The sequence below is a fragment of the Glycine max genome, chromosome 15, assembly GCF_000004515.6.
Source record: "Glycine max cultivar Williams 82 chromosome 15, Glycine_max_v4.0, whole genome shotgun sequence".
NCBI classification, from domain to species: Eukaryota; Viridiplantae; Streptophyta; class Magnoliopsida; order Fabales; family Fabaceae; genus Glycine; species Glycine max.
In genome coordinates, this window is record NC_038251.2 from 7,310,505 (window position 1) to 7,326,909 (window position 16,405).

Consider the following 16,405-nt stretch of genomic DNA (forward strand, 5'->3'; position numbering starts at 1 on the left):
AACATATTAAATAAAATCAAATAAAAAATATATACAAGATATTAAATAAAAATAATTACAAGTAAAATTAAAAATATTTATTTAATAATTGAATAAATGAAATTATTTACAATTTTTTTAAAAATTGAGAGCAAAACAAAAGAAAATGCACTATTATAAAAAATCCTAATAAAAAAACTTTAAACGTAAAAAAAAAAATGACTTCAAAGTCATAAAATAAAAAAAGTTAAACTTATAACTTTAAAGTTGTAAGATAAAAAAATAAAATAATGAAGTTGTAAAAAAATAAAAAAATAAAAAATCATAACACCTGTCCCAATATTTCATATTCCATAATAATTTAAAATCCACCCCAAATAAAAAAAGCAAAAAAAAAAAAAAAAATTGGCCACATTCAGTAGAAAAAGCAAGGATCTAACTTGAGGTTTTGACGCATTGATGTATATCCCCACCTTTTACTTATCATCTATGAGCAGCGAATATCTTTTACTTATAGCAGGGGGGATTCTTTAAGATATTGATTTCATTACCTATCTTTTACTTCCAACAAGGTATCAGGACGAAAAGTATTCATTTCTTTACTTATATGCCAAGAATAGAATCATAATACCTGATGACATTTCACTAGCTATGTAACAATATTTATATTGCTTTCAATTTGGAAGACACCCTTATGAAAAATTACTCTTCTCCTTCGTAGAGGAAAAGGAATAGAAAAGTTTTGTAATTTTTCTCTTGCTCCAAGTTGTTGTGAGGATATGAAAAAATTTATCAATTCTAACTATGGAAAAATATCGTGTACCATCCTTGCCGCCGGCGGTCTTTCTCTTTTGATTTATGTGTTAAAGAGATGGCCCAAACCAAAGCCCAAGCCTGAGACTGAGCCCACGCTCGGGCCCAAGTCCGAGCCCCAGTCCATGCCCAAGCTTGGGCCCAAGTCTGTATCCATTTTTCTTAGAGAACTTCATGGTGGCTATCGAGCATGGAATAGATTGGAGACAGAAACATACAAAGAAGCTCAAATATCATCAGCTCCAGACAGCGCAGGTGCCCTTCAACAGGAACTTCAGAAAGAACTTCCTGATTTAATGATTCTTCAGGTTTGACACATTAATATATTTTACCAGCTTGTTCTTGTTCCAGATTTATGGACTAGTTAACAAAGTGGCTTTGCAAAGTATCATAATTTTCTGAAACTTGGTGGAATAAATATTGAATTGCAAATTAAGCATAGGATTTATGCTTTGTTTGAATGAGGAGTGAAATAGAGAAGAAGAAATATATAAAAAATAGGAATGCTAATAAGTAGTATCGTTATCTGTTTAGCACTCTTAATATTATTGACTAAACTTTATTAAAAATCACAAAATTTTATAGGTTTCACTCTTAAATTACAAAATAATCCTAAAATGAATAGTGAGACCACAACAATTTATAATTTTCAATAAATTTTAGTCAGATATTGATTTTGCTATATTTGAACTAAGAGCTCTCTTATAATATACATTGAAGCAAAATGTAGAGGATTTGGAAAACAGTGAAAAGGAAGGTGTAGCAGAGAATATACTTGCACAGGCGCTAAAAAAGGCCAGTGATAAACCACATGAAGCCTACGAGATTGAAATGTTGCTCGTAGAAGTGCTAATCTACAAGGTATCTAATTTCAATTTTCCAATAATATATTGAATGGCAATTAATCTGGCTAGTGACTAGCTATCTACTGAAATATCTTCTATTGAATGGACCTCTTAAATATTCATGCTTAAATCTCAACCTAATAACATGAACTTTTTTTCGTCAAACATATTATTTGGTATCGATGCTGAAAAATACATACACATGTTCATTTTTTGGCTCATGCCTATTATTAGGTTAACCCTAGCTAATGTGTTCACATGAATTCCTATATTATCCATGAAAAGTGAGATTAATCCTAACGTTTGGCAGGGAGGAAAACAAGATTTAGAAACTGCCCTGAAATGTAAATGCTTGAAAGATGAATCGCTTAAAGATGCACGACGCCCACTGTTCAAGGTACATACATGCTCACTTATAGAAGTGTACTATATCTACTAATATTAAATTTATTGGCTCATGCTTAATTAATTACCTTGTTTTTGAAATATTTTACAGGCAATTATATACCAAATGCTGGGGAGCATAAAAGAAGCTAAACAACATTGGGATGAATTCATCGTAGTACGAGACCCAGCTTTCCGTCGTGAAATCGATTTTGATCATTTTAAACGTCACGTGGATCGACTTCTACAAGCTAATGCTAGGCAAAACCATGAAAATTCATGAACTCTTTAATTGTTGTATATATCTTCACTACATTGTTGTCAAAACTTACAAAAAAAAAAAAAACTCCCGGCATACAATAATTATGTAATTATATGCATAAAGAAATTTACCGGAGATACATATTTTAATAAAATATGATTTTACAGTTTCACCGAGACTTAATTGTGCTGATTTTGAAAATAAAAAGTTTTCTACAGGTTCAGATAGTAACAATATCATAGATGGTCATTGGTGTTAATTTCTCCTTTTATATTGAATAATTTTTTTTTGAATTAGATGATGCTTTATTAACCAAGAAGTGTCCCAAGACACTTCTTTAAAAGTAGAAGCTAAATGAGTGAGTGTGTGTTTCGATAAGCTCTAAAATTATGGTAGATTATGGTAAGGTGGAATAACTTTGATTTTCATAAATTTTTTTGTGTTTGGATTGTTTTTAAAATTATAGTAAAATTAATTATGATGCAAAAAAAATCATGATAGAGTTGAAACAAGTAAAAATAATTTTTACTTCTACCAATATTAATTCTACAATAATCAATTATATAAAATTAATTTAATTTAAAATCAATTTTGTATACAAAGACACAATGAGTCTATTGACCAACCTATTATATTAGCATAACCCAGAATGAAAATTAAACTACCAAGCTTAGATAGCTGCACACAGTCATGTACTAAGGCCTCTGCTATAGTGCTTCATAATAGTTAGGAACGAATAGAGATGCAGCTGCTAAACATATCTCCATTCTGATCTCTATAAATTACTCCAAATCCTGATCCCACATTCTTCCTTACTGATGCGTTAGAGGGATTTTCTTCATTCATTAGAACTTCAAAGCCAACTAATTTGAATATTTTTCATCTTATCAAATCGTACGTGTTTGATTTTTTTTTTTTTATCCTTAAAATCGAAAACCTTGAACGAGAGGATGAATTAAAAAATTGTTATGTACATGTCAATTTTGAAAAAAAAAAAAGTTCTAGTGAGTATTATAATATTAAGGATCTTTATTCATTTTTAAAAATAATGATAAGAAGTGAAAATAGAAAAGAATTTCATTCTCCAATAAAAGTGTTAAATTATAACAAAAGATAGCATTATTTTTCAAATTCATGTAAGCTTCTAAAATAATATTGACAATTATAATTATTTTTTATTATTTAAAGTAGTTTTTTAAAATTAAATTTACTTTAATCGTATTTAATATTAACTATGTTATGCATAGATTGAATTAATTTATTGTTTTATATATTAAGAGTGAAATGTTAAAAACATTTTATTATAAGCTTTTTTTTACAGCATCATAATAAGATGCTTTCCCTTGATATAATGTCATGGATACAAGCAGGAGTTACATTTTTATTATAAACTTTGAGCAATAATGTTGTAGTAGATAAAAAATAAAATTAAATTAAAATTTATGTATTTTATTAAGTTAAACTTTAATATGAATTTTGCTTAAGTTTTCAAAATTTCTTAACACTTGTGTATATATGTTTCATATGATATGAATTTTCAATTCAATGACAATTTTGGTATCGAATTAGCTAAAAAAAGTTATTAAACTATATAATAGTTTGTATAATTATTATATAATTTGAAATCTCTCTAACGTAACCCTCTTCCACCCTTTAAAGTGGCCGAAATGATTAAGAGAACAATTGTGTTCTTTTAAATATAAATACACTACATCAGAAAAAAAAATACACAAAAAATAAAAAATTGATGGTGCTAAATAATACATTTTATTTTAATTTATTGCATTTATTCTCACAGCTTCACTTTCTTTAAATTAGTTAAAGAGTTGAGTAGATAAATATATAATATATTTACCCATTCTTAACCAATACGAGCCTTGTGTCATGGAAGTAGCTCACTAAAAGAAGACCCACCTAGATAGGAATAAAGGACTGATTTGTTTAAACTAAAAAATAATAATTTTTTAAAAATAATTTTTAATAGAAAAATAAGATTTATTTATCAAAATAAGTAGAAAATAATTTTTTTAACAGAAATACTTAAAAAAGCAGTGAAAAAATAAAATAAATATTTTAAAAAATTAAACAAATTCACAAATTTTATATTGTTGAAGTTGATGAGTAATGGCCTGAGTGGGTCATCATCATCAATTCAATTCTCACTAAACAAAGTGGAACCAAAACTAAACAAGAACAAACCAAACCCATGCAAAAGAAATCCCCAAAGAAGATCACTTTATTATGGGGAGGCTAATAAGAACTTCTAAACCTCTTATCTTCCACTCAAAGCTCCTCTGTTTTTCTCTGTTCTATCTCTTCACCACTCTGTTCCTTGCTCTCTACACCTCTCTGTCCCAATCCAAATGTTTCTTCCGATCGTCCCCTTCGGATCCCGTTCAGAATTCTCTCTTCTCTTACCCTTCTTCCTATGGGGAGCACAAGTACGCTGTGTCAACCACCCGTTCTACATGTTCTTCCCCTGTTTTCTTTTCAGGTACCATTACCAATAACCTACCCATGATCCCATCGCATGAATTCTTCTCGTTTACGTGATCAAGATAATCACTTTTTGCTAATGGGTCGCGGATTGTGAATTCAGATTACTCGGATGTTGTGAAGGAGATCAAGAATTGCCGCAATAACAATGTAGGCTATTCAGGGGCTCTGCGGTATATGCAAGGGAATTTGGATAGTTTTGGGGGGAATCTCAACACCCTTTCGAGGTTTTCTTATTTTGATCACCAAAATGATAGCACGGAAGTTCCATGCGGATTTCTGAAGAAATTTCCAATTAGTGATTCCGGTCAGTTACACGTGAATTCACTAGTCAGATCTCAATTCACCCTAGAAATATTCAACCATCAACTTTTGATTGGTTATAACATGTCACTGAGATTCATTGATATGAAGAAAGATAAATATTTTTCAGAGATTATTTACATTAATGAGATCATAGTGCCAATGAAATCATCCAATTTTGCCCTGTGAGAGAAATACATTTTAGAAGATAAAATACAATAATTACAATAATAAGAAAATCAACTGTTAAAATTATAATTAATTTTCAATTTTGTTACTTTTGTATTTGATTTTATCACAATATTTGTTGATCAACAACTGTGAGTGCAAATTAAAGGAGATGAATCCGTCGTTTTCAACTCATTTTTTTAGTTTGATATTTCATAGTAATTCACTAATGTTATATGCTTTTTCTCTTGATGTAGATCGAATTGCGATGGAGAAGTGTGACAGTGTGGTTGTGGTTTCAGCAATCTTCAATGATCATGATAAAATTCGTCAACCGAAGGGCCTTGGGTCCAATACATTGCAAGAAGTGTGTTTTTTTATGTTTGTAGATGATGTTACCCTCAAAGGTCTTGAACATCATGGATTGGTTTCAATAAATTCAAGAGAATACAAGATAGGTGTATGGAGGATTGTGAAGGTTGCAAAAGAGAATTTGTATCAGAACCCAGCAATGAATGGGGTTATACCAAAGTATTTAGTCCATAGGTTATTCCCACATTCCCACTTCAGCATTTGGATAGACGCAAAGTTGCAACTAATGGTTGATCCGTTATTGTTGATTCATTCTCTTGTTATATCTAAAAATGTAGACATGGCTATATCAAAACACCCTTATTATGTTCATACCATGGAAGAAGCAATGGCAACTGCAAGATGGAAGAAATTGTTGGATGTCAACGCCTTGAAGGAACAAATGGAGACATACTGTGAAAATGGATTGCAACCATGGAGTCCCAACAAACAACCCTATGTGTCAGGTAACTATACTTTTTTTAATGTTAATTTCTAGCATGAATTCTGGGCCTTCATTTGTCATTCAAAATTGCAAACTTTGTTATTTACAAATTACAATTGTAACATCTAGAAATGCCCATCTTTATGTGTGTTGAAGATTTGAAACAATGCACCTTAAAAGTTGATTGAGATAGCTTAAGCTTATGACAATTTGTTGCCAGGGCAAGTGAACATAAACTTTAAACCAATCCAAATTCATGCCTCATATTTAAGTCTATTATAGCACGAACCTTAGAAAAGGTTTTATACAACATACTTTTGACTTTAGCAAATACACACTTAAATTTGAAGTTACAATCTGGGAGAGCGTGACGGCATTTATTAGTTTAAGGAATGTGAGAACTTTTGCACCGCCATTGACCATAAATATAATATGGTACGTAAGCCTTGCAATGTCTTTAGTGGTGAAGGCTTGTGACTACAAGGTTTCTTCCATATGGGGTACGTAGTTCTTTTCTGTTGACCTAGTTGTCCTTAATCAATTCTTTTTTGGTGACATGGAACTGTGAAACTTATCATAGGTCTTAGCTTGGGGACGTTGGCACCTAATCAAAGTTAAGCTGCCATTGTATTAGGTTTCCTTTCAATTACAAGAAAGCAAGCCTAAGATTTTAGTTTTCTTATGATCTAACAACATTTCATATTCAAGTAGGAAGAAAAGTTGCATTAAACTTCAATAATGAAAGTAGATCTCCAAAATCATGGTCCAGAAGTTGTAGTTGTTACACCGTCAAATGTGTCCCAAAATTATTGGATCTTGCCATCCAAGTAGCTCCATTTTTTGTTACATTACATATTTTGTTAACAATTTCAGTCTTTAAAACATTAATGGGTGAACTCATGCACTTTTTTACGTAATTTTGTTCTTTGGCTTAATCATCTTTGTCATTTTGCATATGCTATGTTTATCATCCTTATTCCTAACAAGGCCCATACAGAAAACGAAGGAGTGTTCATTGTCATTCAGTATTTGCATATGATATGTTTAATTCAAATATTCAATTATATGAAAACTTTTTAAATTACTACTGGTTTGATTAATAAAAAAGAATGACATTTCAGATAAAATTTATTTAAATAAAAATAATAATAAAAACATAAGAGGGACAATAAACAGTCCTATATGCCATATCTTCTATACCTAAAAATTTATGGTATTTCTTTTAATTGATTTTGGCAGATGTACCAGATAGTGCTTTGATATTAAGGAGGCATGGACTTGGCAGTAACCTCTTCTCCTGCCTCATATTCAATGAGTTGCAGGCATTTAACCCAAGAGACCAATTGCCTTTTGCATTTGTTAGAGATCACATGAAGCCCAACCTGAAGCTGAACATGTTTGAGGTAGAAGTTTTTGAACAGGTGGCAGTGGAGTACAGACACAATCTCAAGAGCAGTGATGGGACCACTGTGAAGAAAGTGTTCAGTTCAGGAAGAACCAAAAGGGCACACCCTGATTTGTTGTATGTGAATGGAAGTTGTTGCAGCAAGTGCCAAAAGTATCTTTCTATAATGTGGGGGGAATCATCAAATGATTAATGACCCCATAAGAGAAGAAAAGAGGACAAAAAACAAAGAAAGATAAGAGTCTAGTAGATGGATTTGTCTTTTAACAAAGTGTTAAGCAGATTAAAAATGAAAAAAATCGATAAAGATATATATTTGGAGAAAAAGAAAAACAATTCTTTTACAAGTATTGTTATTCTTTTACCAGTATTGTTAACTAGTCCTCTTAGAATACTGATTAAAAAATTAAGAAAAAAATATTTAATATAAAAATTATAAGAAAACAATTTTATCTTCAAATAAAAATGTTTTTACTTTAAATCTTTTAATTAGTATCCAAACAGCATTTGATAACATTTGTCTTCTCTTATTTGTAGAGAAAATCTCACAGCCTGTTACAAGCTAGCAGGAGTGTTTCCTCTTTCTTCTCTTTTGGATTTATTTGTTTTTGCTCAAATTTTTTATTCATTGAATTGTGCACTTGCTGTTGTAAATTGTGCAAAGAATTAATGTAATCATTATCAAAATGTTTTGTTTCTTAAATAAGAAGACGTGGTAATCCCAAGGTAGCTTAGAACAGAAAAAGTTTGAAAATCTCGAATAAACGTATCGCTCACTCTTTTCATACTTTTTCAACGTCATCTAAACCAAGAAAAGAATGTAGAAAATCAAAATAGGAAAAAATATTTATATAATTTATTTATAATAAAAAAGAAATACGTACGGAAAAAAAATAAGGAAAAGAGGGGTTGATCGATGTAACAAAGAGAAGTAAAAAATATAATATTGTGAAGTAGTATAATATAAAAAGGTGCGTAGTGCTACAAAATACTAATGTAGAAATAAAGTAGTGCAAACTTCTATTCAAACGTTATTTTTAGTATCTTACGTAATTTTTATATTGAAAATCGCATAACAATAATGCCAATTATTAAAATTTAATTTCAGTACAGCTCATCATGCACTTGCAAAGGTATTAAAAATTTGAGCAAAAAATGTTTTTCTTTCAAACCCCCTCCGATTAAATGCAAAAGAGAAAGATAAAAAAAAGAAGAATGTGATGAATAATATGATAAAAAAAAATGAGAGATATATAGGATAGACACATAATTTTGGACATAAGAAAATCATGATTAAAATTTAAAATGTAACTACGTAACAGCTAGATCAATTGATTTAGAATTTTGTTATCAAACTAGTTATCTTTAAGTTTAAGTTTAAAATATGCTGAATACTTAGAAGAAACATTTTACTGTGTATGATAGTCTTATTTGGTTCAAGTAATATTATTTCTCCTGAAAGATATTGGAGAAAATAGTTATGTTTTTCTATAGATGTTTCTTTATTATTAATTACAATTTGAGAAAATAGTCCACTAATAATATAAAGAGATTTTATATTATTATTTAATCATAAATTATCATATCATAAGTTTATTGATCAATCACTTTAAAAACATAAAATATCTATTATGATTTTTATTAATTAATAGTCTACAGTTTTAATATATAAAAATTAGCAAATGTTAAGAAATTTAAAATAAAAATAGATTTTTTTTATTGGGATGTATACAATTGTACTAATGATTTATTTTTTGTGATCTCCTAAATTTTTTAAAATAAATACATTTTACTTTTCATTCCTTAAAAACATTACTTAACGAGACCCTAAAAATTAAGCTCTTGAAATTTATAGAGAATTATAGAATAAAAATCATTTTATTTAATAATAAATGCCATTCATAATTTCGTGAACAATTTTGAATAATTTATGTTAGTCTCTTAATGATGCGAGCCTGGTCCGAATGACACTACCCCATGCTAGAATCCAAATCGCTGGTCAGTATCATAACTAACTAATTACTATTTCTTTCGTATTAAAATAGTTATTATCCTTAAGTTATTTTATCTAAATTAATAATAAATAATGAAGAAAAATAATAATTTTATAAAAATAATCTTATATTAATAATAATTTATTTATATTTTTTCATTATTAATACTATAAAAAATAACTAATATTATATTAAAAACTAAAACGATAATTATTTTAAAATATTATATTTTTTATAATTATTTTGGAAGAAGGAAGTACCATACAACCATTGGTAGCACAAACATTCTAATTCTAGCAAAGCAAGTTGCACCGAAACTTCTCATCTCAAATTCTCAATGAATCCCATAACCAAACCTTAAACATAATTTCCCACGTTAATTGTGGTGTTCCCGTTAACCCCACCACAATGGCCACCGCAAAAATAGAGCACCACCGCGAGGAAGCTGAGATCTACGAGGGCGAAGCGGTGTGCACGCAAAAGTCACGTCTCCTCTTGGACGAGATTCTCCTCCCAAGAGGCTTGCTCCCGCTGGAGAACATCGTGGAGATGGGTTACAACCGCACCACGGGGTTCGTGTGGCTGAAGCAGAGGCACAAGAAGGAGCACCGCTTCGCCACCATCGGACGCACCGTCTCGTACGCAACGGAGGTGACGGCGTTCGTGGAGGAGCACCGCATGCGGAGGGTGACGGGTGTCAAGACCAAAGAGCTCTTCATATGGGTCAGCATCTCCGAGATCTTCGTGGATGACCCTGCTTCCGGTAAGATAACGTTCGCCAACTCCTCTGGGATTGCAAGGTCTTTTCCTCTCTCAGCATTCTCTCTCCAAGAGGAACATCAACAACAACAGCAAGAACATGATCATGCAGAAACGTACCTATCAACCAAATCATGAAGGGATGGAAGAAAATTTGTTCTGGGATGATTATTATTTTGGGGTATTCTACGTTAGTTTTTTCTTTTTTTAATTTGTTTTATTCTTATATATAGATTAGCTTGAGAACTCATATTGCAGGAATTAATGTGCTGTTACATTACATGCATATATACATTTACATGTTTTGATTTTGATTTCATATGTCCTTAAAGTTTTTTTTTTTCACAGATCCCATATGTTTTGTGTTCTTGTAAAATTGACAAAATTTGAATTTTTTCTCTATAAAATTTTTTATCCATTTTTTATTTTGATAAATTTGTAATATGTAATTTTTTTCTTGTTAGTGTAAAATGTAATATTCTTTATAAAAGAATCATAAAATATAAAACATAAATCTCAATTAATGATATAATTTAAACACAAGTGATTAATGTATGAAAGTTAAAGATTGAACGTTAAAATAATACTCAAATTTAATTCTTAATGAAAATAATTGTTAAACAAATTTTATTTATTTCTAGATCGAACTCTAGATTAGTTAGGATTTTTTTTTGTCCTTATGAACATTAAAGAAAAGAATAAATATATTAATATTCTTTATAAAAGAGTTTGCTGAAAATTCAAATCATGGTAAAAAGAAAAACTAAACTGTACATATTAATCATTTTTAACGAAAGAAAGAAAAATAAAGTAATGCAAAAAAACTTTTTTTAATGGAAGAAGGGTAGAAGAAAGACAATAAGTAAATTTGTATTATTTTTTATAAAAAAAATGGTGTATAAAATGTGTTTATTATCAGAAAAAGTAATACCTTTGTGAACCTACAGGAGATGAATTCTCAAATCACATGTTCTATTTTTTTTTTTTTTCATGATGTTTCTCATTCTTTGGGAAAGAAAACGTAGAATGAAGACCTACGGTGCTGCATCTGGAATGCAACATTTAATTTTTCATGAAACTGTAGACCCCAACTAAAATACGTTTCAACTGCTATAGCACCCTGCTCCTCTCACTCTATCAAAGACAAATTCCATTCCCATCAACGCAAAACAATGGCTCTCCCTCACCCCTTCTGCACCTTTTTTTCTACTCTTGCTCTCGTACTATTGTCTGAGCACATCAACACTTGCTAGGCCTTATAGTCACAAGCCACACACAGTTGCTGACATACAACAACACCCCAAGGTGCAATTAGAACTTCGTTGCAACAAAGGTTCTTCCTTTTATCTCAAACCAGGCAATCACCACAACTGCACTCTCACAGTGGATCAAGATTTCGAATGCACTGCTGTGGTTGCCCTGGTTTACCACTTGGGACGCGTACCATGCCTTGAGGGACAAAGGCTACCACCCTGTTTATTGGTCGGTGAGAAAGGACGGTTTCTACCACAGTTGGGATGGATCTAAATGGAAGCTCCTGGAAGACTGGTACACTGAATGATAAATCATACCTTGAAAACTTTTCTTCTCTTTAAGCTGTACATCAATCATCAAGGTTTCCTCCAGGTCATGAATTAAAGTAGTTTCTGTCCAACTAAACAATACATCCCTGGAAACCAAATTTCTGAAATAGCATTAATGTTATTAATTCAATAATGCGTAGAACGTTAAAACTTAGAATCAAATTAATGTACTAGTAGGAATAACTGTCAGACAAGTTGATCTGTTTTTAAAGCATAGGCACTTAAAGGACACACCGTTGAAGTAATAGTCTCCAGCAGGTATCTTGTTTTCAATCTTGAATAATAAATTAAAAAGGTTTTAACTCAAGTAATTTAAAAGGTTTTTCTATTCCCCTTATTGAAACAAAGAACAATGGAGACAACCTAGCAATTAAAATCCCAGCTAACAACCAGTGGCCTTAAAACTTTTGTATGCAATCTCCAAGTCAATTCCATAGGCGAATGCGAATTACCACTATTCATTTGAATGCGAATTACCACTATTCATTTGCATAAAATACAAATCAAGGTAAACTTCAAAGCTTCTTTTTGGCAGAAAATATTGATATTTACACAACTAATGCCCAGCATGTAATTAAGTATTTACATTGTATTTTAACTTGCATGAATTTTGAATAAAGTCATTGAATTAATCTCACCTGGGAAATAATTTAAGCAGTCGCAAGAAAATCAGCATATGTTTAAGCACAAAATCACCATATACACAAAATGATTGATTAACATAAATAATTGATATTACATCAAAATTTAAAACATTGAAAGCTAAACTCCAGCACCAAATATGTTGGATACATCTTTACTCGGTGATAAGTAAGGGAATAATTAAGTTTTTTTAAATCCTAATTAACATTTGTTTCTGAGAGTCAAGTTATTTTTGTAGGTAAACTAAACTGTGCTAAAGACTTTCGGTCTACAACCGTTATACAAAACCCAATTTAAAGAAAAACAGTGAAAGAGCAATATAAACAAAAAGCAGAGATTTGTTATGAAGTTACAGAAAATATATAACCAGTACCATATTTTGGTTCAGGGAGGAGAATTCTAATATATATGACTTTCAGCTATTACAAATACTATAGATTATCAACTACCAATGTCCAAAAAAATGTAACCTGCAACCATTAAAATTTACAAGTAGTAGACGGAATTGCCTCTTTTAATTTCTATTCCAAAAGAGACCCTCCATATCCTAGTATCCCATGCAAAAAGTTATTCTCGAATATTTCATTAAAATTACTTGAAATCTGTTGCCAAACATTCAACAGAGATTCAGATACAAGTTTGTAAGCAGTGCTTCCCTGGTGACATAACCAGCAAACAAATCTTTATTAATATATTGTAATTGTACAATATCCTCTTCAATTAACAATTTCAACCATGGCCTCAAGGAATCTCAACTTCAATCTTACAAACTCTTAGGAAAAAAATTCGCCAAATTACTAGCAATTCAACAACGTTAAAAAAATCGTTTGTACCTGTTGCCATATTCCAAATTGTCTGTACTCAGTAGTTAATTGCAATGCTGCCATCTGAGCCATGCACCCATCAAATGGACGTATTCTGCCTTTTATGTAGATAATGCCAGCATGGACTAGTGTTCTAGTATTTGAAGGTCTTTCACCCTAAAGTATTCAACATAAAAAATGGCTCAGCAATACACAAAACCATTTTTCTACCAGATCACACCAATTTGGAAGCAGAACCTTGATATTGAGAAGATACCACTAATTTTAGATCATTGCCAGGTTTACTCAGTTATCTCCTTCAAATCAGATTTTATTTCTTTATCCTTGTTACATTGAAAGTAACGAACCCCAAGAGTTTTGTAGTCCCATACCATTTGAGATATTTCATCTTGAGGCAGACTTAAACCTTTTCGCTTAACAGATCTGAGCAACTCACAGAAAAACTTGGGATTTTCAAGTTTTATATACTCATGCAACACCCTCTCATGATCTGGGATCCAGTTTCTCGGGAATGGAGTATAATCACAAGATGGAATTAAAGACATGTGCGAAAACTGAACACCTTCAATTGCATCAACCAGCCCCATCCTCAAAAGATCTGAATATTCAGGTGCAGAATTGTTACTGCTCTCCCTCAGAGGACGACTGAGATTTCTTGAAGCTATTCCATACACCTTGGCACGGGACTTCAGCCTATACCTAGCAGCATACAATTTGGCCAAAGAGCTCCGAACAACATATGCACAAAAGCCAACAATCTTTTTGCGATTATCAGCATACCTATACCAATCAGCCATGGTCTCAAGGAACTTATTCATCTGAGAATTCGTATGAGCTTGACCAGAATACAACATAGGATTACACGGAAGTGGCTCAGGGTCCTTATCACCCTTCACAAGCTCAAGCCTCCTAAACTGGCGAATACATTGCTGCAGGCTAGCTGTAACAGAAAGCAAAGTCCCCACACCCTTTTCACTCACTATGTTCCCTCCAGAACCTGTGTAACGCAAGGTAGGGTGTATCACCCTCCGGCATATTGTATGATCCAAGAACTGTATCCCCCTAGTAACATGCTCAATCTCCAGCTTTGAATTATCCAACCTCACCCCAAACACACTCTCACAAAATGCAACAATCTTCCTCCTCAATTCTGCAGCATCCTCCCTAGGCCCTCGGATCCCAATCAGAAAATGCCCCCCAAATCTAACATAATCCATCTTCCTAGTCTTTTCTCTCCCACTCGACGGAACAAACTCTGGCCACGCAGGGTTATGACACCCATCATCAATCGAATGCTTCCATATGGAATCAAATGCACACGGCCTGAAAAACTCAACAATCTTTTCCTCCATCCAGTGATCCAACTCATTAAGACAAACATTAGCAAGCAAAGGACTCAAAATCCCACAATGGCCATAATCAGGTAGTTTAGCAGCCTCCTCAGGAGCAAAACTAAAAAACGTTCTCAACCAATAAGGATCGGGTTTCGGTTCATTCTCTTTCAAAATCCTCTTTTTAGTAGCCCTCCTCTTCTTTAACCTCCTCAACTCCTCAACATTCTCTTCCTTGCGCGACACATCACGCAATTTCTCATTCTCCCCTTCAAGCGCAGATTTTATCAACCCTAAAATCTTCTTATCCCTGGTACCCTTTTCGAGGGAACGCATTACAACATTCGGATCCACGCGGTCCAAAATCTCAGTCAAGTCCCCTTTGAGGAACCACAGATACCCTGCGAAGTTGCTCCGAATGGTTCGAATAACCGTGTGGGCGTTTCGACCGGGTCGAAACGCGTGAGATTTAGGGGAGAACCGGGGTTCAAAAACCGGTTCGAGAATCATCAAGAGAATCTCCTGAACGACGCGGTCCTGGAAGCAGGGCTTGCCGGATTGGATAGCGGCGCGGAATTTGCGTTTGGAGAGGGGCTTGGAAACGGCGGCGTCGTTGGGGGCGCGGAGGAGAGGGTTGGTTTTGTCGTTCCATTCGAAACGGTTGCGGATGACGGCGTTGCGGAGGGAGAGGAGGGAGTGGAGGACGGTGGCGTGGACGGCGTTACGGGGAGGGAAGGTGCCGGTGGCGTGGGCGCAGGAGCGTTGGTAAGCGAGGAGCCAGAGGTCGAAGTTGGAGAGGAAGCCGGTGAGGTTGGGGAATGAGGTGGTTGAAGAGGAGAAGGTTTTGACCCATAGGGAAGTGCATATTTCGATTGGGTCTTGTTTCATTAGGGAGTGAGGGTCTTGGTTTTGGTTCGGTGGTTGCGAGGAATGAGTTGAAAATGGACGCGAGAAGGAAGAGAGTGTGCTGCGACGGTACTGAAAGTGTTCGACGATTTTCCTGAATGACATTTTTTAATTTTATACTCTGTGGAGTGGAGCAAGATGGCTGGCATTCCCTCACTGGGATCGGAACTAAACTAACTACTAGTACCATAGTATTCTCCCGGAATAAAAGTAAACCTGAAAAAATTATACCGTTCAGTCAAATTAATTATTTAATTTTTATAAATCTTCTTCCAATCTATAGTTTTAATTTTGTAAAAAGTAAATATTTATTTCAAGAATTTAATTAAAATGTTCGGATAGTGTAAAAGTTCATACGGTTGGTCTGTTAATGTTATTAGTATTTTAGCTTGTGTGTGGTATAAATATATAATTTTTTTTATTTATTATGATATTAATATGAAGTATTTATAACTGAAAATATTAATTAATTATTGTCAGTGTACACTAAAAATAAGATATTTTTTCTCATTTATTTCATACTCAATACTCAAGGTCGTTAACTACTTAACTTTAATTTTGATATTCTCATCATTTTTAATTCATAATTTTGGACACCTTATTCTTAAATTTATAATTTTAATTTTTTAAATTTAAAATTATGTAATTTTAGTTCATTTATCTTGAGCCAGTAATTGATCATCAATTAACCATGACATGGTATTTTTTTATTGTATTTTAAATAAATGAAATCACACTCATGTGAATTAATGATATAGAAAAGTGGTTTGTAATTTAAAAAAATATTGTAAAAATCGTAGAGTTAAGAATAAAATACAAGTCTCTTTCCTTTTCCTTCATCACTTAAATCACTAAATCATTTTATTTGTTTAAATCATATTACAAACCCTATATTATATTTACATTTCTACAACT

At 32.4% G+C, this 16,405-nt stretch overlaps 4 protein-coding genes across 5 annotated transcripts; 3 read left to right on the forward strand and 1 right to left on the reverse strand.

Moving 5' to 3' along the window:
• Positions 1–649: 649 nt before the first annotated feature.
• LOC100809217 (uncharacterized) lies at positions 650–2,455 on the forward strand. Its single transcript, XM_003547156.5, has 4 exons — positions 650–1,100; positions 1,513–1,653; positions 1,948–2,034; positions 2,134–2,455. Exons 1-4 carry the CDS (start codon positions 759–761, stop codon positions 2,302–2,304), a joined length of 741 nt encoding a protein of 246 aa, XP_003547204.1. The 5' UTR covers positions 650–758; the 3' UTR covers positions 2,305–2,455.
• A 1,979-nt stretch (positions 2,456–4,434) lies between these two features.
• On the forward strand, positions 4,435–8,616 carry LOC100809755 (probable hexosyltransferase MUCI70). Its single transcript, XM_003547157.5, has 4 exons — positions 4,435–4,777; positions 4,883–5,086; positions 5,508–6,068; positions 7,286–8,616. The coding sequence occupies exons 1-4, from the start codon at positions 4,525–4,527 to the stop codon at positions 7,642–7,644; spliced, it is 1,377 nt and encodes a 458-aa protein (XP_003547205.1). The 5' UTR covers positions 4,435–4,524; the 3' UTR covers positions 7,645–8,616.
• A 1,108-nt stretch (positions 8,617–9,724) lies between these two features.
• On the forward strand, positions 9,725–10,509 carry LOC100810285 (uncharacterized). Its single transcript, XM_003547158.5, has one exon. It carries the CDS (start codon positions 9,854–9,856, stop codon positions 10,340–10,342), a length of 489 nt encoding a protein of 162 aa, XP_003547206.1. The 5' UTR covers positions 9,725–9,853; the 3' UTR covers positions 10,343–10,509.
• Positions 10,510–11,155: 646 nt separating this feature from the next.
• LOC100810812 (nuclear intron maturase 1, mitochondrial) lies at positions 11,156–15,696 on the reverse strand. Of its 2 annotated transcripts, none has more exons than XM_006597463.4 (2): positions 13,263–15,696; positions 11,156–11,873 (listed from the first exon to the last, which is right to left on the reverse strand). In XM_006597463.4, exon 1 carries the CDS (start codon positions 15,593–15,595, stop codon positions 13,535–13,537), a length of 2,061 nt encoding a protein of 686 aa, XP_006597526.2. In that variant the 5' UTR covers positions 15,596–15,696; the 3' UTR covers positions 11,156–11,873; positions 13,263–13,534. The 2 variants fall into 2 exon arrangements, with proteins under 2 accessions (XP_006597526.2, XP_003547207.2); XM_003547159.5 differs by having other exon boundaries at positions 11,156–11,888.
• Positions 15,697–16,405: the final 709 nt, after the last annotated feature.